We start from the raw sequence: 23,918 nt of genomic DNA on the forward strand, positions 1-23,918 counted from the left end.
ACTCCTTGGAGAGATCAATCATGGGAGAATAGACGGACTGTGTATGCACGGGGAGACAACTCAGGGGCAGGAGTGAATGGGAAGGAAGGACACAGGGAATAGATGGCTATGGGGAGGAAGTGGGAGGAGAGTTGTTGCATTGTGGGAAATTGCAGTCAATGTCATGAAACAAAGTGTACACGAACTGCCGTATGGAAGATGAATTTGCTCTGTAACCAACCAACCAACCCACTGCCATCAAGTCTATCTGACTCATAGTGAGCCCTCCTTGGGTTTCTGAGACAGTATCTCTACAGAACTAGACTGCCCTGTCTTCCTTCTGAGGAGTGGCTGGTGGGTTCGAACCACCAGCCTTCTGGTTAGCAGTCAAATGTCTCAGGCACTATGCCACTTTCACCTAAATTACACACACACACACACAAAGTCCCTCATGATTCTGGAACACATCCCACCATACTGATTTTTGGGAGTCAGAGCCAATATGCATCATTTATAACTTGCACTATCTCACTCTAAGGACATAATGTGCAATCATGATAAATTCTGGCTTCATTTGGTTCTTGGTTTTTGAAAGGCATTTGTTGGGTTTCTCACCACTTTGAAATCTCTGGCTTGGAATATGGTGAATCCTTGGATGGTAGCCATCCCTGGATCCACATTTGTTCCTTTTCTCTCTTTTGTACGTCCTGTCATGTACCATTAGTGGGCACTTATGGTCGAAGGCTCTCAACATTATCTCCACATTTCCCTCCTGTCCGATCTGGTATCTGGAGATGGGTGGCCTAGGGCTTGGCATTCCCACAATCACTCCCATCAGTGTGAACTCTCTGAGGGTGACTGGGGAATACTGTGTGTGAAGGCTTGGGCATTAATGTTTGTTGTTTCTCACCAATGTCACTGAGTCAGGTCCAGTAGAGAACGAACTATACATGGAGTAAGGCTGTCCCACACCCCCAACACTTGCAGGGCAGGTCTACCCAGTATGAGTTCTCTGGTGCTTGGTAAGGGAGAGGCTGTGTGTGAAGGCTTGGGTATAAGTATTTGTCTTGTTTCTTGCCAATGTCACTGAGTCAGGTCCAGTAGGGGATGAACCATGTATGGCTTAAGGCTGTCCCACATCCCCAGCACTTGCAGGGTGGGTTTACCCAGTATGAGTTCTCTGGTGCTTGGTTAGGGAGGAGCTGTGTGTGAAGGCTTTCCCACAGTCACCGCATTCATACGGCTTCTCTCCTGTGTGAATTCTCCGGTGCTGAGTAAGGTGGGTGCTTTGCCGGAAGGATTTTCCACAATCCTGACATTCATAGGGCTTTTCCCCGGTGTGTGTCCTTTCATGCTGGCTGAGCGATGAGCTGTGACTGAAGGATTTTCCACACTCATTGCATCCATAGGGCTTTTCCTTGGTGTGAATCCTCAGGTGTTCTATGAGAAGGGAGCTCTGGCTGAAGGCTCTGCCACACTCATTACATTCATAGGGCTTCTCTCCTGTGTGGATCCTCTGATGCTGGATGAGGGGGGCGAGCTGGCTGAAGGCTCTACCACATTCATTACATTTGTAGGGCTTCTCCCCAGTGTGGATCCGCTGATGTTTAGATAGGGATGAGCTATGGCTGAAGGCCTTGCCACAATCATTACACTCGTAGGGTTTCTCCCCAGTGTGGATTCTCTGGTGCTGAGTGAGGTGTGTGCTCTGCCGGAAAGCCTTGCCACACTGGCTGCATTCGTAGGGCTTCTCTCCCGTGTGTGTCCTTTCATGCTGGCTAAGCGATGAGCTGTGACTGAAGGTTTTCCCACACTCATTGCATCCATAGGGCCTTTCTCCTGTGTGGATCCTCCGATGCTCGGTCAGGAGGGTGCTCTGGCTGAAGGCTTTTCCACACTCATTGCACTCGTAGGGCTTCTCTCCTGTGTGGGTCCTCTGATGCTGAATTAGTGGTGTGATCTGGGTGAAGGCTTTGCCACACTCATGGCACTGGTAGGGCTTCTCCCCGGTGTGGATTCGCTGGTGTTTTGTCAACGATGAGCTGTGACTGAAGGCCTTGCCACACTCTCCACACTGATAGGGCTTCTCCCCAGTGTGGATTCGCAGGTGCTGGGTGAGGTGAATACTTTGCCGGAAGGCTTTCCCACATTCACCGCACTCATAGGGCTTCTCACCTGTGTGAGTACGCTCATGTTGGCTGAAGGAGGACCTAAAACTGAAGGATTTCCCACATTCACTGCACTCATAAGGCTTCTCACCTGTGTGAGTTCTCTGGTGCTGGATCAGCGGGGCGATTTGGTTGAAGGTCCTCCCACAATGATTGCATTTGTAGGGTTTCTCCCCAGTGTGGATCCTCTGGTGTTTGGTAAGGGCTGAGCTGTTTCGGAAGCTTTTTCCACACTCACGACATTCATATGGCCTCTCTCCAGTGTGTGTCCGATGGTGTTCAATGAGTGCTGAGCTGTGACTAAAGGCCTTTCCGCATTCCCGACATTTGTAGGGTTTCTCTTTTGCATAGGCGTTCTGGTGAGCATTTGAGTCTGGTTCCTGTCTGTTTACATGTGTTCCCCATATACAAGGGTCTTGTCTTTCAGGAGTCATTGGTTGGGTTGGGAGGTTATGGCTCAGACTCCGCTGTTCTCCAAACCCATTCCCCTGCTGCTCCCTCATAGGCATGAAGGCTGCCTGCATCACACAGCTGTCTGGGCTGTCATGGCTCCACTGCCTGTGGTCCTTGGTGTCTTCCTCTGGAGGATCATACACCAAACCACAGGATTCTTCCTACCAAGACATCATCAGTTCTTCAGAGATGCCTTGCCACAGACCAGTCTGTTTTATGTACAGTTTCCAAGCCTGAAAGAAACAAACAGTGGAAATGTGCATTAGTGCCTGTTGTGGGGACAAAAAGAATCTGCAGGGGACAAGAGGAGGATGAACAAAGCTGATTTATGTCGGTTCAAGGCACAAGAGGCTCTGGCCCCTTTAAAACATGGCTTTGCAAACCAGGGAAAGAACAAGAGAGGCAGGGAAAACACAGAGACTAACAGAGGGGAGGGGAGTATAAGGGATATGGATGAGTTTGCAAGGAGATCACAGATAAAGTGGCTGAGGGGATAGAGAGCATTCTATCCTTCCACCCTTGGAAGGAGCAGAGTGACAGTCATGCCCTGGCTAAACCAACCTTCACAAGGCCAGGTGGTGACAGAGGAAAAGCTGCCATCAGGGAAGGACCGCCCAGCCCAGCCCTCTCATCACCAAAAGCTGGTCCTTCTTGGAGGTATATCACTCTTCTGCCCTCAGACCCCAGATGTAAAGACACCCATCAGTTCTTCCAAACCTGGAATTAGCTGAAGCATTGTCCATCAGAAGGATGGAGAAATGACCTGTGGTGTAGTTTGATCTGGTTTACTTTCTGTCTACCCCACTAATTGGGAACACCCCTGAGGGGGGGGGGCTTCTGTACACATTAGGTGACACTCCACCCCACCCACAGCAGAAACTCAAGGATATGTGACTGAACAATGAATAAATGTGTTCTTTCCCAGCAGGTATGCCCTTTCCCCTGGTACCCAGCCTGCCCCAAGGAAGCCATGGCCTCAGTGCAGGATGTCCCCACTCTACTCCAGATTGGCCCCCGGGTGGGATGTGGGTGCTTTCCTGGCACTATATTATACACCAATGAAAACCTTAAAAAACTAAAAGGTAATGCTAGGTGTGGCAGGCAGGTAAACAGCTCCCTCAGAGACACCCAAGTCTTAACCCCTGGAAATGTGACTATGACAAGCAGGAATTTAGGTTCTTACTCAGGTGACATCAAGGCAGGGAGATTGCTGTGGGTTATCCAGGTGGCATAATCCAATGTAAACACAAGGGTCCTGAAATGTGGAAGACGGTGGCAGGAGAGGCAGGCTGATATGAGAAAGACTTGAGTGGCCACTGCTGACTCTAAAGATGGAGAAGGGGGCCCCAAGGCAAGGAATATGGGTGACTGCTAGAAACTGGAGATAGAGAAGCTTCTCCTCTAGAACCCCCACAAGACCATGCTGCCCTGCCACTTTGATTACAGCCCAGTGAGATCCATTCCAATCTGCTGGCCATCAGAACTGTGAAACGGAATATGCATTGTTTAGGCCCCAAACCTTGTGGTAATCTGTCACGGCAGCAGTTTTGTTCTTGCTGTTATTAGTCAAGTCACTTCTGATTCACAGCACCTTCATGTGACAAGAGGAAAACTGCTACCCCATAGGGTTTCCTAGGCTGTAATCTGTAGGGGAGCAGACCACCAAGTCTTCCTCCCCTGGAGCTGCTGGGTGGGTCCAAACCACCAATCTGTCGGGTAGCAGCCAAACACTTAACTGTTGAGCTACGAGGCTCTTTACAGCAGCAACAGGGAACTAACAAACTGGGGAAGGGCTGGAGAACCAGAGATGGGGGCTATGCTGCTGTGACACCCCCATCCTCAGTGGTTGTCTCTCTTCAGCCTTGGTGATGGCATTGTGGGCTATGGCTCATTCAGTGCCAGGGCCAGCAGGAAATTGCCTGCCAGACCTGGCACCTCGATGCCTAGGGTTGCCACCGACAGGGTCCTTTTGTGCCACATGAAGAGCATGGAGCACCACACTGCCTGTGGCCCATGGAGAGCTCGTGCGGCCAGGTGCCTCATAGCCTTCCAGGCTCCCAATTCACATGCGCACACACCTAGGGGAACTCTGGTATCTACTGCCCACAGCTTAGCCTCCTGCTCAAGCCAGGGGATGATGTCCGGCTTGGGGTGCTGATGTTCTGCTCCGTGGAGACCCAAGGAGTGAGCATTTGCATCCTAGGACCCTCCTTCAGTTTCACCCTTGGTCTTCCAGGCTCCTTGGGCTGTAAGTGGCCGCAGGGGCTGGACCTGTTGTGGTAACAGCCCCATGTTCCTTGGGGGACCCCATTCCTTCACTCTTAGTCTACAACTCCATTCCTAGTTCTGATGTGGACGTGTGACCCAGAACCCTACCTTGCCCCCAGTGGCAATGACCTGTGTGGAGGGGACCCAGTGGCCAATCCATGCCAACCCAAGGCTCAATGGGTGCTCTGGACACAGGAGGGGCACCCATCTGGGAATGGAGCCAGGGAGGTGAAGCACTGCAGATCTGGGACCCTCCCAGGAGAGTCTGCAGTTATGGGGCCCAGTGTGTTCCCTGAACCTCATGGTTTTTTGCTTGTGGCATAATCAGGTGGGGTCTGTGACTCACAACCCAAATATCCTGACTAACTGCTGTTTCTTACCCTAATAAAACAGTCAAAACCTCCTGCTGGGCCAAAAGAGTAAAAATCTCACTGAAACTTCAAAGCAACAGGAATTCAGGCTCCTGAAGCCTGAGACACTGGCTGGGTCACTCTTCATAGGCCAAGTTCTCTTCCCACTTTCATCCCCAACAGAACAAGAGTCTATGCCAGGGTCACACTGTCAGGGAATGGTCACATCCTTACCCATGAAGACCAGGAGTCCAAAGGTCTCCAACATCATGTCACAGTACAGGGTCCTCTGGGCAGCCTCCAGCAGCCCCCACTCCTGGGTGATGCCCACAGCCATATGCTCAAAAGTCACCTGCTCCTGAAACGTCACACATGAGGGTCCTCGAACCTGGCCCTGGCCACTGGTGGGGACAGGTGGTGAATAAGAGCACCAGCCAGAATAGACAGGAGAGAGTTCCTGTGGGTCTGAGGAGATAGGCCAAGTTTTCCTGTACTTGGTAGGTGAAGCCTGCCTCCCAGCAACGTGGTTGGAGAAAAGTCCAACCAGAAAGTAAAAAATGGCATCAAGGAGCCAACAATACAGAACAGACCATCAAAGGTGTGCTGGGTTTTTCAGAAGCATCAAGGAGCCAATGATACGGAGCAGACAATCAAAGGTGTGCTGGGTTACTCAGAAGCATAAAAAAAAAAAAAAAAAAAACCAACAACAACAAACAAACTCACTGCCATTGAGTGGTTTCCAACTCACAGCGACCCCTCCTTGGGTTTCCAAGGTGGCATCACTATGGAAGTAGATTGCCCAATCTTCCTTCCGAGGAGTGGCTGGTGGGTTTGAACCACCAGCCTTCTGGTCAGCAGTCAAATGCCTTAGGCACTACGGCACCAAAGCTCCCCGGAAGCATCAAGGAACCAGTGATACAGGGTGGACAGTCAAAGGCGTGCTGGGTTACTCAGAAGCATTAAGGAGCTAATGATATGGAGCAGATGGTCAAGGGCGAGCTGGGTTACTCAGAAGCATAAAAAAAAAACCCACCAAACTCACTGCCACTGAATGGTTTCCAACTCATAACGACTCCTCCTTGGGTTTCCAAGGTGGTATCACTACGGAAGTTGTATGCCCAATCTTCCTTTTGAGGAGTGGCTGGTGGGTTTGAACCACCAGCCTTCTGGTCAGCAGTCAAATGCCTCAGGCACTACACTACCAGCGCTCCCCAGAAGCATCAAGGAGCCAACGATACGGGGCGGACGGCCAAAGGCGTGCTGGGTTACTCAGAAGCATCAAGAAGCTGATGATACAGAGCACATGGTCAAAGGCGGGCTGGGTTACTCAGAAGTGTGCTTTCCTAGAGGTGCCTTTGGAATGGGCATTGGGGGATGTGGGGAAGGGAATATCTGGAAAACTATCAGAGTGGATCCCTGCCTTACCCCTGTGGCCCGATAAAATCCAGATAGGTCCAAGATGGAAGCATCTCAATGTTTCATATGAATGACACAAAGCCCTTGAAAAACCTCAAGAGATTAAAAACAAATCTTGGGGTGGAGATGACCTTTCTACTCACAACACAAAGGCCAGGAGCCCCCACGCCCATGTTTGGGGTTGAGGTTTCTACTCACAACACAGAGGCCAGGAGCCCCCCACGTCCATGTTTGGGGTTGATGTTTCTACTCACGACACAAAGGCCAGGAGCCCCCCACGCCCATGTTTGGGGTTGAGGTTTCTACTCACGACACAAAGGCCAGGAGCTCCCATACCCGTGTTGCTGCTGTTGGTGTTGGCTGACCGCAGTTTCCAACTCATAATGACCCCCTATGACAGAGAAGAACTGCCCCACAGGGTTTGCTAGGGTGTAATTCTTATGGGATCAAATTACCAGGTCTTTCTCCTGTGGAGCTGCTGGGTGGGTCTGAACCACTGACCTTTCGGCTAGCAGCTGAGTACTTAACTGCTATGTCATCAGACCTCCTTCCCCACTTGTACATCAGTTTTCTATTCTTCTGTAACATGTTACCACAAACTTGGAGCTTAAAACAACATGCATTTCCTATCTCCTAGCTCTGTGGGGCAGAAGTGCAGCAGGGTGTGCTCGGGTTCTCTGGAGTCCCTAAGGAAGGAATCTGCTTCCAAGCTCATTCTTGTCACCAGAATTCACTTCCTTGAGGTCCCATTTCCCTCTGGGCATCTTTCAGGCCATTATTTGGCCTCACTCAAAGAAACTCATTGCCAGTCAAGTCAAATGCGACTCACAGCAACCCCTCCTTGGGTTTCCAAGGCAGTTATCTCTATGGAAGTAGATTGTTCACCACACACAAATACACCATTCCTTCTCTTCCTGGCTCTTAGGGTTTTTCCATATTTATGAGGCCCTCTGTACTACATCAATACCCTTTAACATGTCCACTTGATTCTCCCTGCCCTCCACCTCCCAGAGAACCTTGTGCCCTGCCACATCACCAACACGTAACAGGGACAAGCTGGTTACAGCCTGATGCCCATCAGTGGATGAGCAACCAGAAAGTCACATTCACCCATACCATGGACAACTTTGCTGCCAAGCACAAGATGAGATAAGGAGCCCTGGTGGTGCAATGGTTAAGTGCTCGGCTGCTAACCGATGGGTCAGCAGTTCAAAGCCACCAGCTGCTCCACAGAAGAAAAGAGCTGGCAACCTGCTCCCATAAAGACTGCAGCCTAGGAAGCCCTCTGGAGCAGTTCCACTCTGTCCTATGGGGTCGCCATGAGTCAGACTTAACTCTACGGCCCATAACAGCAGCAAGATGAGGCAGAATGATACACAGCCAGTGACTGACCTTCTGAAGTCCTGGTCACAAAGCAACCCAGTTGTGGGACATTCACAGAATAATAGGAGTATGTATGTAAAACAAGACAAAGCGCTATTCCTATAGGTTAGGAAAAAAGTTCATAAACCCAGGGGAAAATGAGGCATAGGGAAGTGACAACATGGAGGTGTGGAGGGAGGCCTGGGAGGAGGACGTTCTAAGAGCTGTGTGACGTCTTCCCAAGGACAATGCTGCAATGCATGCTGATGGCCTCAAAAAATGCATTAATAAAGAAATGCGTAAATAAGCTCATCAGTCTTGGGGCAAGTGGTGGCGATACAAGAAGTCCCTGTGGAAGACAACAGGTATTCTGACACAACCTAAGGACTTTTCATTCCTGTATATTAAAAAAAAATTCAACTCAAACACAGATAGATGGCGCCCGTCCCAAGCTGGGCAAGAGGCTGAGAGGACACTGTCTCGCTTAATCCTCAAAACAATGTCCCATGACGGGGCTCTCTATGCCTCCAGCAGTTGGATGAAATGAGTTGCCCTAAATCACCCGAGGAAAGGGCTAGGCCAGAATTCATACTTGGGCCATCTGGGCCCAGCGTCAAACTACTGGCCACATGACCCTGCTACCCAAGCCCCCCCAAAAAATATAAGTGAGAACAGGCCACAGGGGTCAGGGTGGAGGTTCTGGGCCCAGGGGGCAGCTCAGCTCAGACCTCCTGTCCGGTTTCTCCCTGGAAAGACAGGGATCTGAGATGCCATAGCTGGGGTGCCTGGGCTGTGGGGAGACAGTGACCGGCAGGGGCCCCAGGGAGCTGGGGAGGTCTGGGAACCTCCCGCAGCTCAGCCAGAGCGTCACAAGGACCCACACACCATTCCTGTAAACCTGTTGCTGGGTGCCGTGGAGTTGATTCTGACTCACGGTCACCCCACGTGGCAGAGGCGCACTGACCCGTGGGGTTTCCTAGGCTGCAGTCTGTAGGGTTGCTGTGCATCAGTATCCACATGACTGCCAGCCTGATGACCAGGTCTTTCTCCCCTGCAGTCACTGGGTGGGTTCGAACCACCGACATGTGGTTGGTTACTAGCTGGGCTCTCACCTGTTGCATCATCAGGGCTCCTTCGTGTAAATCTACATCCCACACAGATCATGACTTGATTAAAAAAAGAGGTGGGCTGGGGAAAACAAACTAAAGATCCAGTAGATGGTGGCGGGCACGAGGGGAATGGAAGGGGGGCTGACTGGCCAGCAGGACCCCGGGACTGGCGCCACAGTGTGTTCATCTCAGTCAGTACTGGGTGGAAACAGCGCACGGTTAAAGGCTAGGAGGGATCCTGAGGGGTGGGGTCCATCACTGGTATTCCCCACTGGCACACTTTCACTGATTTCTGCTCCTTCCATAACTAGATTGGGACCCTGAGATTTCCTTCAAGGCTCAAGAGGATCGGGGTTGGGCACAGATTTCACCCTGGGAGATCTCCATTTTCACGTAAACCCAGTGGGAAGGATGGCTGGGGGGCAGCCTGGGCGGGGCCGCACTGAGGGGCGGAGCCAGGCCGAGGGGGCCAGGTTGAGGTGGTGTGGGGTGGATGCAGGGTCAGGTCGATGATCTTACCCCCAACATGAGATATCACAGTCCCCATATGAGCGGAGCTAAGACACAAAGGGTCCCGGATCCAGGCCTTCGGGGCAGAACCTGCCTCCTCTGGAGTTCCTCCGATGGGGAGAGTGGGGACCACAGGCAGCAGGTGTGAAGTACGCGGCATTTGGGGGCTGCACAGTCCAGACCCACCCAGCCCTGGACCCAGATGGTCAGATTTGGAGCCCCAACACCCCGGCGCACCTCTCAGTCGTCCAGTGCCTCAGTTTCCTCACTGTAAGATGAGTGGCCCCTCAGAAGGCTGCTGTGAGGGAATTGTCATTCATGTGAGGTGTGTGCCCAGGGCCCCGCACCACGGCAGGGGTCCTCCGGGACGTTCACTTTCTTTAGCCCACTCTTCTCGACTGCTCCACGTTTTCTACACTGCTCAGGTCTCGCCCAGCAGTTACTGACCCAGTCCTACCAAGCATGCAGTTGGCCTTTACCTACTAACTAAGGTCAGCGGTTGGAAACCACCCAGCAGTGCCGCAGAAGAAAGGCCTGCCAATCTGCTTCAGTCGAGGTTACAGCCTAGAAAACACTTATGCTTTGTACCAGTGGGGCCGCCATGAGTCAGAATCGCCTCCAAGATTACAGCTTAAAAGACACTATACTTTGTAACAGTGGGGTCGCCGTGAGTCAGAATTGCCTCCAAGGCAATGGGCTTGGTTTGACTATTTTACAGAGCACAGGTGGTGGTCCGACCCTGCAAATGCCAGAGGAACCAGAGACACACATGCCTGGCCTGGTGGTGCTTGTTTTCTGGCTGTGGGGACAGTAGGAGAGATGCTGCACATGGCCACACAGACCCAGGAAGACCTACCCAGGCAATGGGGCCCACACTCGCAGAGGTCCTGAGGTGGAAGGAAGCAGCCCAGGAACAGGAAGAGTGTGGCCAGAGCAGAGAGGGCGGGGCCAGGGCATGAGAGCAGGGTTAAGGCATGATGGCACACCCTAGGGCATGAGGGTAGAGCTAGGGCTGGAGGACAGAGCCTGGAGCATGAGGGTGGAGCCTAGGGCATGAGGGTGGAGCTAAGGCTCAAAGGCAGAGCCTAGGGCATGAGGGTGGAGCTAGGGCAGGGGGTGGGCCAGGCCTTTGCCACACCGGCCCCTCCTGCAGGAACGTCTGCTCCTACCTGTAGCTCTTTCCCTACAGACTCAGATTCACCAGCCACCACCCTATCCCTGATGAGTCATGAGCTCCCCCAGGCCTATGGCTCTCAGGCTGTCAGTTCACGCCCTGTGCCTGGGTGCATGGTAGACTATCAACAGACTCCTGCCACACAAGTCACTCTTGTGCTGTAAAGTCTACTTCATTATTAAAAAACAAAGCAGGCTTTGAAAAAAGAGCCGAGCGGAAACTTCAAGGTACCGAGCAGCTGTGAGGGCCACCGAGGGTTTAGAAAATGTGGGCCCTGCCCTGTGGGTGTGGCTGGCCAGGGAGGGAACTGCAGTGGTGAAGCTGCTGGGGTCCAGCTGACGGGGCACTGGAAACCCCAGAGAAGGGGGTGGCGAAAATAGCACATGATACCACCACCGCCCACCACCACCACGGGCCTGGCCCACCCACCAGAGAGCACCGTGGTTACTGGGGTTCCCTGTGCACAGCAGGTGCTCTGGCTGGGTGGAAGGATGAAGAAGCCAAGCCTGGTAGTCAATGCCATGGGCCACCCTATATGATTCTCCACAAGGTGAGGACAAAGACACGGAAGCACAGAGAGGGGAGTTAGGGGCCTGAGGCCACCTAGCTCAAAGTAACTTTAGAATGCCTTGGTCTATCTGTCCCCAAGACCCCCATGCCCAGCACACACTGGGACAGCAGGCCTACCTGAAAGGAGCTCTGGTCTAGGAGGACTCCCTGGAGGAGGAGAACAAGTGTGTCCCTCAGAGCCTTCCTGCTTCTTGTGCCACAACCACCAGAATCTCTTTCCGAGGCCCCAGATCCCACGTGCCAGCCCTGGGGACTTTGTTCCCCACCCTGTGGCTACACACGGGAAGGGCCTGGCCTGGCTCTGCCACAGGGCCTTTGCTCATGCCGTTCCCTCCGCCCACTTTTCCCAGGGGCCTTGACCTCACTCTTTTTCTTCCTGCCAGTCTCTGCTTACCGGTCACTTTCTCAGAGAGGCCTCCCTGGTTATGCTGAGCCTCTTCTGGGCCGTGGTCCCTGCCTGGCATGTGTCCAAATGTGCCTAGAGGGGTACCTGGTCCTTGGCAGGCTTCTGTACATGGCAGCCGAATGACTGGGTGAAAAGTGTGAGCAGGGAGTATGGACCTGGACTGTTCTGAGAAAAGTCCCAGACCCACTGCATCAGTGGGACTGACCCATGACAGCTGCCGGGACAGGTGGGGAATCCGGGAGGGCCTCTCAGAGGAGGTGATGTTTGAGATCTGGAGACACAGAAGTGTACTCCCGGCAGGGACCACACTGAGGGCAAAGGCTCTGAGGTGGGAAGCAGCCTGGTGGGACCCTGGGTCAGGACCGGTGGACAGGTTCTGGAAGGCTGAGTGTGAGGGCAGTGGTATACTCACCGGTGTGCTGGTGGCCAGGAGCCCAGCACTTATCCCCCCTCTGGCCTCCTACAGCTCCTCCACAGCACTTCCTGGGGAGAGGGGACGTGAGAGGCTGGGCCGGAACCCCCTGTGGTGAGAGAAGGAGCAGCTTGCTGTCCAGGGCCCAACATTCAGGCCAGACTCAATGGGCACTGAAACCTCAGCTTGCCAATTTCTGAGCCCTGCCTATGCCTGGCACTACTGCAGGTGTATAACAGGCTGACCTCGCATTCTCCTACCCCATTCCAGAAGGGGAAACTGAGGCCCAGGGTGTGCGAGGGACGCACAGCTGGTTTCCAGAGTGACAACTATTTCTGTTACTGTGACGGTTCCCCAGGTGCTGCATGGCTCCCTTAGCAGCATCTGGCCTGCAGGGTCATCATGGGAATTGCCTGGCTGGTCCAAGTGGCTTATGATCAGTTGCTAACCTATCAGAGGAAAAGGCCTGGCCACCCGCTTCTGCAAAGATGGCCGTTAGGTACCCTACTCTGGTGAGTAGCGACTGGGTCTCAAAAGCTTGCAAGTGGTCAAGCAGATGCAAGAATTGTTCTCTCCTCATCCAGAGCAACGAAGACTGAAGAAAACCAAAGACATATGGAAACAATTAGTCCAAGGAACTAGCGGACCATGTGAACTTTAGCTTTTATGCCCCTGAGACCAGAAGAACTAGATGGTACCCAGCTACCACTGTCAACTACTCAGAAAGGGATCAGTGCAGGAGGTCCTGGATAGAGTGAGAGACAAGTGTGGGACAAAACTCAAAATCATAAAATAAAGACCAGGTTTGCCGGTCTGACAGAGCCTGGTGAGACCCCTAAGATTATGGTCCCTAGTTACCTTTCAGGTCTGGAACTGAACTCACTCCTGGGATGAACAGGCATATGGGTAGATACACTCCTTACAACGATCAGTGATGGGAGAACAGAAGGGCAGTGTTTGCACAGGGAGATTGCTCAGGGGGCAAGAATGGACAGGAAAGAAGGACACAGGGAAGAGGTAACTACAGAGAGTGAGTGGGAAGAGAGCTGTTACATTATGGGAATTGCAGTCAAGGTCATGAAACAAAATGTGTATGAACTGCTGTATGGAAAATGAATTTGCTCTGTAAACTTTCACCCAAATCACAGTAAAAATAATAATAATAAAAAAGATAGTTGTTATAAGCTGGCAAGTCAGTTTTTGACTCAGTGACCTCATGCAACAGAGCAGAACAGCCCCACAGCGTTTTCTGGGCTGTAATCTTTATGGGAGCAGATGGCCAAGTCTATCTTCCATGGAGCTGCTGGGTGGGTTCGAACACAAACCTTTCGGTTTGCAACCAAGTGCTTGACCACTGCGTCACCAACACTCTTTTCTACAAAGATTACAGTCAAGAAAATGCTAAGGTGCAATTCCGCTCTGGAACATGTGGGGGTTGCTGTGAGTTGGAGTCAACAAAACAGCAGTTAACCACCACAAGCAGGCATGTGGAGGGCGAAAGACAGCCTGGCAGCAGCAGAGATGGTCAGGTGGTGCTGACCACAGATGAGGGAAAAGCCTTCCACTTCAGGGAGCATCTGCTTAGCACCTACCACACACACAGCCGTTTCTGGTGGTTTACAGGCTTGTTCCTGGCTGAGCCCCTGTGACTGAAATGCTCACACCACAGGGGGGGCGTGTTTCCTCCTTTTCTCTCTGTATCTTCTCTGATGACTCCACTCCAAGAGCCCCATTGGTCCTGGCCCTACTATCTTCACTGCAGTTTTGAGGGTAGGGAGTGATCTTGTTCAGTTATGCATAAATGGGTTTCCTGCCTGTCTCTCCAACTGCACGGTGGGCTGTAGGTAGCAGAAGTGAAGTCAGGGTCTCTGCTGAGGTTCTGGAACCTAGAATGAGGGCCTGACACCCAAAACAGACTAAATGAATGAACTGATGAAGGCACTTGGGTGACGCCTCAAAAAACCAAAACCAAACTCATTGCCATCAAGTTGATTCAGATTCACAGTGACCCCCTTTGGGTTTCCAAGGTGGTGAATTTTTACGGAAGTAGATTGCTCAGTCTTCCTTCCACAGAGTGGCTGGTGGGCTTGAACCACCAACCTTCTGGTTAGCAATCAAATGTCTTAGGCACTATGCCGCCAGGGAGTTAAGTCATCTCAGATGCCAGCCCAGACATCCAGCCCATTCCGACCCACAGCGCCCTTAGTGGGCGGAGTAGAACTGTCCCGTAGGGTTTCCAAGAATGTCAGTCCTTACAGCCAACTACCTACCTCATCTTTCTCCCTCAGAGCAGCTGGTGGGTCAAAACCGAGGAACTTTTGGTTGAGAACCGAATGTTTTCACCACTGTGCCCCCAGAGCTCCACCACAGATACTTAAGAGTTTAATGAAGTCTGTCTCCTGGGCCCAAGCCGGCTAGGATCCCAGTCCGGGGCATCTGGTCTCTCCCCACGCCACCCCGCAGAGGCAGCGCCCCTCAAGAAGGCGCAGACCCCGGAGAGGACCCCCGGTGCGCCCTCGGCTGCCTCTGTTTACCAACCCCTCTACCCGCCCCGCGTCCCACCAAGGCCGGAGGGATGCAGGTAAGGCTGGCTCCAGCCTCCGACGGGTCCGGCCAGCTTGTCTCTCCTTCCTGATCTCGAGATTAGGAGTCCCCAACTCTTCCCGTCAAAACCAGGAGCCCCCATTCCCTCCTCGGACTCAGAGACCCCCTCAAAACCAGGCCCCGCCCCATCGGCTCCGCCCCTACCACCCCCGTCAAAACCCACCCCAGGCCCAAAGCAGCAAAAGGGACTCGGGCGACACCTGCGCGATCGAATACACCTCCCGGCCCGGCCACCGGGCAGACCCAGCCTCCGTCCAGCTCAGCCTCCCCTGTCCGAGACGAGTCGCGTACCCGACTTACCCGCGGGCCAGCAGGACAAAGGCCTCGGCCACCACCTACAAGGTCTGCGTCTGCGCAGACAGGCGCCGAACTACAACTCCCAGAGGGCCGCGCGCTTGCGTCCGGTTGTTCCGGTGCTCCCCTGCCCGGTGGGGGGGGGGCGCACTAGAGATGAGGCAGCCGAGCTCCGGATTAACTGTAGGCCGGAAGCCTCCCACTGGCTAGCCTCCTCTTTGCTTCATACGCTTCACCGGAAGGCAAGGGTAAGGCCACAGCCATTACCAGCCAGTATTGCGCCTGCGCGCATGGTGCGCCACACTACAACTTCCAGAGGGCCGAGCACGCGCTGCCGGGCGTGCCCTTGATCAGTCCACCTTCTCTGGGGTGCTGGGCGCGAGGCAGCACGGGTCCCAGCGTGGTCCCGTGGACCCCCACCTATCAGCCTTATTTTCTTACTGTGACCCTTTTCTGGGTCTCACTCATTAGTCCTACCGTAGAACAAAGACCTTGTCCGTCACCGGAGGAGGGTGCGCCTGCGTAGACTGGGCGCGAAACTACAACTCCCAGGGGGCCGCGCGGGACTCGAGCGGCTCGGTGTGTAGCCAGACTGCAATAGTGGTTGCAGTCTTGGCGCCCTCGGCCTGTGGGGGGTCTTAAGGACCAGGACCACGCCTTTGAGCGAGTGAGCTGACCTTTCAGTGGGGGCGAGCGGGTGACTGACCGGGGAGTAATTTAACAGGTTGGTAGGGGAGTCAGGGAAGATATTGAGTCAAACTAAGGGAGGGTCTTGAAATCTTGAAGGCAGGGGACTCAGTGCGGGCAAACCGTGGTGGGAAAGACGTCTGTGTCTTTGAGGAATGGTGCAAACGGCTAACTGCCCCACCACCAGCCTAAGGGTTGGCAGTTCGAATCCTGGGAGAGGCACTTCATTAGACAGGCCTGGCGAAGTGCCTCCAAAAGTCACATCCTTGAAGAGGCTACGGAGCAGTTCCGCTTTGCACACATGGGGGCGCCAGGAGGCCGAGTCGACTTCACAACTAACTACAGGGGTGGCCAGTGAAGGCCTACTGTCCGTGTCCAGAGGAAGCCTCTGGAACAAACACACCACTTTCACGTTGGAAACTATGCCATGAACTTAATTGTAAAACAAACCAGTGTTTAAAAGAAAACGAAAAGCACTGAAATTGGCAAAGCAATTGGAACACAAAGACAAGAGCCAGTCTGCATTGTGCCACCTTGACCCAGCCTTGCACATTTCCCAGGTTCTGAGAAACATGGGCCAAGAGCCTGCACTGTGTCGTAGTGGCTTCGAACAGTACTGCGTAATGGTCTAAACTGCATTTGAACAGCGGCATCGTATTCAAAGCTGCTCTGCTGTCACTGACCCCATTCGTCATCTGCTTAATAATCACGGAGGGGGTGTGGCAGCGGATCCTCTGTGCCCCCAGTCAAGATGGTCTTGCTTTTGGTGCATTTCACTGGGTGCTCCTAAGCCAGGAGCAGAAAGGATCCCAGGAAACTGAAGCTAAAAGAAAGGAAATATTGCTTGGAAAATCCGTCAGACTCACCAGGGCGGATTACCCAATAAGCAAGGTAAGCGCAGGCTCACTTGTGCTTACATGCAGATTTGTCAGGGATTATAAATTCCAAAAGAGGCTTTGCTTCTGTAGGAAGGTGCTTGGGGTTGGGAGAGAGACAGATGCCAGCCATCTCTAGAAGCAGAATCTTTGATATGGTGAAAAAATGAAATTATTCACTAGATTAGTAAGTTAGCACAAGTAAGCCTGTGTGTACCTTCCTTATTGGATAATCGGATACTGGTGTTCACATGTTGGATTGGAAGCTGAGAGGATTCAAGACCAGCCATTTTTTTCTTTGATAGGAATGACTATTCTCAAACTCCAGAAACAGAGAGGATGGTAAGATTGCTCACGTTGCCATAATCAAACATCCTGAGGGAATGAATCACCAGGCCTGGGGGCTCAGGGCCGTGGTCTGAGGGGACATCAGAAGCAACTGCCATAACATAGTCCACAGACACAATGTTCTACATCCTATTTTGGTGAGTAGTGACTGAGGTCTTAAAAGCTTGCAAGCAGCCTTCTAAGGTACAACTAAGAGGGTATCTCCTCATCCAGAGCAAAGAAGAGTGAAGTCAGATACAAGGAAACATTTAGTCCAAGGGACTAATGGCGACTCGACGGCACATAACAACAACAACAACAACAAGCTGCTCCTTGGGAGAACGATAAGGCAGTCTGCTTCTGTAAAGATTTACAGCCTTGGAAACCCTCTGGGCCATTCTTACTCCATCCTATAGGGTCACTATGAGTTAGAATCAATTAGAGGGCCGTGGGTTTGGCTTTTGATATACAAAGACTAAAATTCTACATTTGTGATTGTCATGTTTGTGAAAGCCAGCCTACTCTTCTGTCTACTGCAACAAAAACCTTTAAAATATACACAGATGTTACTTCTGCCACTTTTTTCACCCTGCAGTGAAGTCAGTTACTTAATACGGCCTTTCTAGCCATAGTCTTAAGGAGCTCTGGTGGCGGAGTGCCTGAGGCATTTGACTGCTAACCAGAAAGTTGGCAGTTCAAACCCACCAGCTGCTCTTGGAAAGATGACGGGGTGATCTACTTCCATAAAGGTTTACTGCCTCTGAAACCCAATCGGGGTCTCTGAGTTGCAATTGACTTGATGGCAGTGAGGGTTTTTTTTTTCCCTGAGGCTTAGTCTTTATATCTCCCAATAAATGAGTGAGTGGGACTATGCAAATGAAGTGATTGTGGCCCATCAAGGGGATTAGATAGCTTGCTAATAATGTAAATAAGGTGCATGACATCCTTGTGGGGCTGTGACAATCCAAATGAGGTTTATGGAAGTGTAACGAGGTGATTGTTCAGTCTTGCCATCCCGTGAGGCTTAAAATGAGCTCATCCCAGAGGCAGAAAGGGGGACCTCATGACCACCAAGAAAGCAGAGCCAGAGTGGAGCTTGTCCTTTGGACCCTGCTAGACTGAGGAGACACAGAGAGGAGCTATAATAGGGGAGACAGCAAGAGATGATGGTGCAGCAGTAATGAGGGATAGCGGCACAAGACGGCAGGAACCTTGAGACTAGCGTGAGATGGCTGCAATGAGGCTTGGTGACCCATGGGGCTGGGAGTTGTAACACTTGCCTGAGAAGGCCCTAAGCAGGGTCCAGCGGCAGAGGGTGAGAAGAAGCTGTCCTAATTAAGAACTGAATTCTGAGTCATTCCTGGTACTTCTAAGTTGATCCTGATCCTGAGGTGTGTCCTGTTACTTCCCTAATAAATTCCATAATCATGAGTATAGTCTGAGTTCTGTGTCACAATGTTAACTATTTTGTGAACCAATGAATTAGTGAACCCAGCAGAGAAGTACAAAGTGCTGTGGGAGGGATGGTTGGTGTCACAGTTGGTAAAAAGGTTGGAGAGAGGAAGCATGTCTGACCTCCGCCTCATAGGAACCAGCCTTGGGCTGCTGATCTTGATCCTCCCCCTTGGGAAGTTAGAGGAGGTCAGACACCCCTGCTATGTCGTTTTTTCACATCCAGAAAACCCAGGAAAATACATTTTCCTCTACTATGTTACTTTTTTCTTTCCCTGATTTCCTTTTTCAGGATCAAAAAGTATGAACATGCTTATGACTCATTGAAATCCATTGCCCAGAGGATTTAGGGCCAAGTCCTGTCACCAGGATGTCACGTGGTGCCACCTGGCCTGGCCTGCCCTTGACAGTGGCCCAGCTGGAGACACAGAGGTGCGCTGTCCAGCTCTGAGACTTGCACCTGTTTCATTCTTCTGGTTTTTCCAACCAAGGTTCTCAATTAAGTGCCTGCTGGGGCTGGGTCCTTTCTAAAGGGCTGGGTGCTGCTTGGCTCCAGCAAGTGGTGCCCTGTGGACAGAAGAGGCCAACATCCCAGGTCTGGATTTCTCTAAAGAAGGTCTAAAGATCTGGGTTTGTGTGTGAAATCTTCAAAAAAGCTGGCAGGTTTCAGAAATACCTACCAAACAAGATGAGCTGAAGGCCACTCCTGCATTACTGTTACTGGGTCTCAGGGCCACTAGCCCTCTCCCTGCCGGACCCTGGTAGGACCACCAGCTGGGGCCTGCTCAGCCCCAATCTTGGCTTCTCGTCTGCTGATGGATGCCAGCATTCCCTGCACCGCTGGAGCACAGGCGTCATCTCTGTGGCCCATGACAGGGCCCCACAAGGAGCAGCTGCACTGGGAACCAAATGAGCTTTCAATCCATTCTATATTCAGGACAACCAATTACACGGCGGTTTTGCATTAAAAGAAGTTGATTGATCCAACATTCACATGTAAATACACCGCATTTACTGCTGCGTGGATGCATTCCTTCCCTTCTTACCAGGCCAGAGGCCTCAAAGCCTGACAGTGCCATCTCTCCTCTGACTCCCGAGGCCCTGGCCAGAGCAAGGAGGATGGTGACCTGTGAGTTGATGAGGGACTGCCCTTCATCAGCAGCCAGGACAGGGTCCAGCACCCAGCAGGTGCCCTGTGGCCAGGAGGCTGGGAAGCATCACACTTGGGAGGCTGGGGCATCAGGCCTTATAGGAGATGCCAGAAGAGGAAGGCATAGGGCAGGGTGGACTGCAGGGCTGCAGGACCACCACACGCAGGTGAGCAGAAAGAGAAGACGGGCTGGCCCCTATCTCAGTACAGCTCTGGCGGGGTCTTGTTTGAGCAGCCTGGGCAAAGAACTCCGTTTTGTGGCTGTGATGAACCAGGGCAGCTGACAGGATTCTGAGGAGTCACTTTCTAAGCCCAGAGCCCTGGGCCACACCCTTGCAGGTCAGCCAAGGCAGAGTGCCTGTGGCTGGGCAGAGAGGGTGTGGATGACCTTCCACAGTGCAGTCGACCTGCCTCCTCTTTGTAAGGTTGCAGTAAGGAGAAGAGGACGCACAAAAGTGGGGTTAAAGAGAAGTTTTATTCTGCGCTCCCGGGAGAGGTTTACGGGTCCCTGAGAGGTGCCCGGGCGAGGTTCATGGGTCCCTGAGAGGGGCCAGGGAAGTCGCGATGCCCAGGTGAAAGAAAGGGTATTTTATAGTGATTTTCTTCCTGGTTCTTAGAGGACCGGATTGAGAGCAGGGTGTGTTACAGGAACCAATAAGGTTAAAGTACCCTATTAGCATGGTGGTAGGAAGCAGAGTTGAAGCACTTCATTCACATAGTGGGCAGGAAATGGTTGGGGGCTTTCGTGAGGAAGAGTCAGGTGCTGGGGTCTTTCTTAAGCAAGGGTTACGTGCTGGGGTTTGGTATGGGCTCTGGTCAGGCACCTCCTTGCTTGACCAGTTCTTATAATTCCCTCCGGCTCAATCGTTCACCCACCTGGCCAGCCATGTTTCTGCCTAACACTCTTAAGTCCAAGTAACGCTTTCTTGGCTGGTAACTCCAGCCCCACAACAGTATCTTGGCAGGGGCTGCAGTCCTCACCACTCATCACTCACCCATTCACAGGGGCTAGGGGCCCGCTCTGTGCTGCGCACCGGTAAAGTGCTACTGTTCTGAGGGGGTGGGCTGTGAGGAGGCCGCGGGTGGGAGTCAGAGAGGAGCAGAGTTAAGGGTTAAGGATTCCAGTCTCTATTCCATGGGTGCTGCGGACTAGGAAAGCCCCCTGGGGAGGGGAGGGCCATGATGGATCTATTCTGCAGTGATTATGTCAGTTCAGCGTCCGTGCGTAGACAGCTCTTGCCAGCTGTAGGCTGGGGATGGAAGGGAGGGACAAGGGCCAGAGGCAGAGCCTCTGAGAGGCAGCTACAGACCATCAAGAGGGGCAGGGCAGTGCAGAGACAAGCGATGTGAGAGGGGTGTGGAGGGGTCCCCAGGTGTGTTACCACTGCCCGGGGGGTCACTGAGAACCCTTCTGGGGATTCCTTTTAGGCCTTGGGGAGAGAGGGAAAACCAGAGGGGAGGGAGTTGGGTTTTCTAAGGATGAGGGAGGATGAGTTCTTTGGACAAGTTGACTTGAAGGACTGAGGGATGTCAGGCAGATGTCTTCTGAGGGCAGCCTGCCTGCAGAGATGGGGGTTAGGAGCTGTGAGTACGAGAATGGTAACGGGGCCCATAGCTGGGGAAGGGCTGGCCCAGGGTGAGGATGGTGGGGCTGCAGTAGGTTCCGTGGGTGAGGGCACCCATTCTCTCACTGAGTTCTGGCACAGACAACATCTAAGCACACACATATAGGTTATGGAGACTGACATTAAAACTGAATGGACTGAGCCCCCAGGCCCTGGGACGAGTGGAGACACTCCAGAGTTCTGCCTCCAGTTGCCCTGCGGTCTTAGACGGGCCTGTAAATCATGCCTGCTGTACCTGAGAGAAACGGTGCACTCTGGGGATTGAGCCCAGCCGTCCAACCTGAGCTCTTTGGATGAAGCTTCTTCAGCACAGGGAAGAGAGAGAGACGGTGGCCTAAGATGGGTGCCAGGAGCCCACCAGCAATGAAAGCATGGGGTAGAGAAGGAAAAGCTGAGGTGTTCTTCATATGTCTCTGTCTCCCCCAATTGTTGTTATGTGCCGTGGAGTTGGACCCGACTCATAGTGACCTCTCCTTGGGTTTCTGAGGCGGTATCACTACAGAAGTAGACTGCCCAACCTTCCTTCCAAGGAGTGGCTGGTGGGTTTGAACCACCAGCCTTCTGGTTAGCAGTCAAGTGCACGTAACCATCTGCTGGGAGAAAAAAGAGTGAGCAGAAACTATGTGGAAATGCTTCTGACGGGACCAACGGAGTGGAGGGTGGCCGCGAGCCTTCCTGCTCCTCTGGCTCCAGGTTTCCACAGTTCACAGGTGTGTCTCATCAGGGCCCAAGGAGAAGTATCTCAGGTACATAGGTGACTGATGAGGAGCTGTGCTCTGGGCCTGGATCTGCTGTCCCCCCACGCCCTGACCAGGATTACAGGCAAAATGCTCTTACACTACAGGACACTTGTGCTTATGTGTGTGTCTGAAGAAAAAATGGCCTGTTTTGCAGTTCGGGGAGTTGCTGCAGCCCCCTCTGTTCTAATCTCTGAATTTAGGTGCCCCCTCTGGTGCTCAGGGAGTTGCAGCCCCTCAGCCATCTGTGGGAGGCCTGGGAGAGCTCCTGGGATCCACGTGGGAGTGAAGTCCCCATGGAAGTTCCTAGGCCAACATGGGGGTGCCGGGCTCGGGTGAGGGGAACCCGAGTTGACGTGAGGGGTCCTGGGCCGATGTCGAATGGGGCTAAGGACTAGGTAGAGAATACAACCTGGGGTGCATGTGGGGTTAGTGGTGGTCGAGGGATCCTGGAGGTCCACTTTGTGGAGTTCCTGGGGTTGAAGGGGGGGTCTGAGTGTCACGTGGAGGGCTGAAAATCCAACGCACGGCCGCATAGTGGATTCTGAGTCACAGAGCGCCTAGAAGACAGGGTAGAATTGCCTCACAGGGTTTCCAAGGCCATATATCTTTCTGGAAGCGTCTTTCGCCAGTGCAGGAGCTGGTGGGTTCGACCTGCCTTCGGATGGCGGCCCAGTACTTTAAGGACTGCACCACCACAGCGCCTGCGGAGGGCTCAAAGCCAGGACGAAGGGCCGGGCTCCCTGGGGTGGGCACCGGGGTCTGAGCAGAGGCTTCGAGTTCCACGGGCGGAGGGACCCGTGGGGACTGCGACGCGAACACCTAAACGCAGAGACAGCATTGAACCAACGAGCGGCTGGGGTGCAGGCTGGGAGCGATGACTGACACGATTGCTTACTCATAGGCCCTGGCGGCTGGGCCGGGAGGCGCAGGCGCAGCAGGGCGGCGAGGCCGCGTTGGGCGCAGGCGCCGCGGGGAGGCTAGGCCCGGGAGGCGCAGCAGGGCGGTGGAGCTGGGGAGGGCGCAGGCGTCAGGGCGGGATGCGAACAGCTCCGGCCCTCCCTACGTCTACCTTGTTGTTGTTGTTGTTGTTATGTGCCATCGAGTCAGCCCTGACTCATAGCGACCCCTCCTTGGGTTTCCGAGGCAGTATCACTGGAAGGTTGGGCAATCCTACTTCCGTAGTGATACTCCCTCCCATTGGCTTTCCCACCCCTGTGCAACTTGAGTGTTTATTTATGCATCCACTCCTAAATTAAAGGCTTTAGACAAAAAGAATTAATAGCCTTTGAGAACAACTAGAAAGCTTTGTAGATGCAACTAGTCATGCATCACTTAATGTCTCCAACGCATTCCGTGAAATTGGATATTGTACAAACACCATATTGTAGGCTGACCCTGCTTTTTCCTTCAGCATCTCAAACAATCTTCATGCCTTAGCAATGACTGTCAACATATTGAGAGGGATAATCTTTTGTCTTTGATCCTTAATCCATGTGACTAGATATTTCTCTGTATCTGATACAGGTCCCTCTTGCATTTTCATTAGCCTTGTCACTTTCAATGGAATTGATCCTCTAACAGCTTGAAGAATTTTTTCTTTGTTTTTGAAAATCATTGTGATTGTCAAGTTTGGCATTCCTAAATTGCAAGCAATAGCATTAATTTATTTTCTACCTCAATGTTATTTAATAATCTTTTGCTTCCAACTCCTTTGGCATTTGGATAGCTGTTTCTATCACTAGCATTGGTTTTGCTGCATATGGCAGTCACCATGCATTTCATGGTAATATTTTCAAAAGAATATCAAGCAGAGATGATGCTACAACATTCAAAAGACACACGATACACAGTGAATGCTACTGCCTACAAGTCAAAGCATATATTGTTATATAGAAAACTTTTTTAGATAGAAGGAAGAGTACATACAAAAGCCAGTAATGTAGGCATTTATTATGACTATCAAGACATATGTATTATAGGATATATA

General features: G+C 52.4%; 1 protein-coding gene across 1 annotated transcript in view; it reads right to left on the reverse strand.

Annotated features, from left to right (window-relative positions):
• Nucleotides 1-23,918, reverse strand: part of ZNF135 (zinc finger protein 135) — a 33,034-nt gene that overhangs the window by 8,565 nt on the left and 551 nt on the right. Inside the window, exons 3-9 of the mRNA XM_042783140.1 lie at nt 22,583-22,750; nt 22,245-22,401; nt 15,121-15,202; nt 5,453-5,619; nt 2,239-2,487; nt 1,436-2,154; nt 1,146-1,351 (exon numbers count right to left, since the gene is read on the reverse strand). Coding sequence (XP_042639074.1) covers nt 1,146-1,351; nt 1,436-2,154; nt 2,239-2,487; nt 5,453-5,619; nt 15,121-15,202; nt 22,245-22,401; nt 22,583-22,750 — 1,748 coding nt within the window. The remainder of the gene's footprint in view (nt 1-1,145; nt 1,352-1,435; nt 2,155-2,238; nt 2,488-5,452; nt 5,620-15,120; nt 15,203-22,244; nt 22,402-22,582; nt 22,751-23,918) is intronic.

Source organism: Orycteropus afer, unplaced genomic scaffold, assembly GCF_000298275.1.
Source record: "Orycteropus afer afer isolate SDZICR_OR568_19922 unplaced genomic scaffold, OryAfe1.0 scaffold00694, whole genome shotgun sequence".
Taxonomy (NCBI): Eukaryota; Metazoa; Chordata; class Mammalia; order Tubulidentata; family Orycteropodidae; genus Orycteropus; species Orycteropus afer.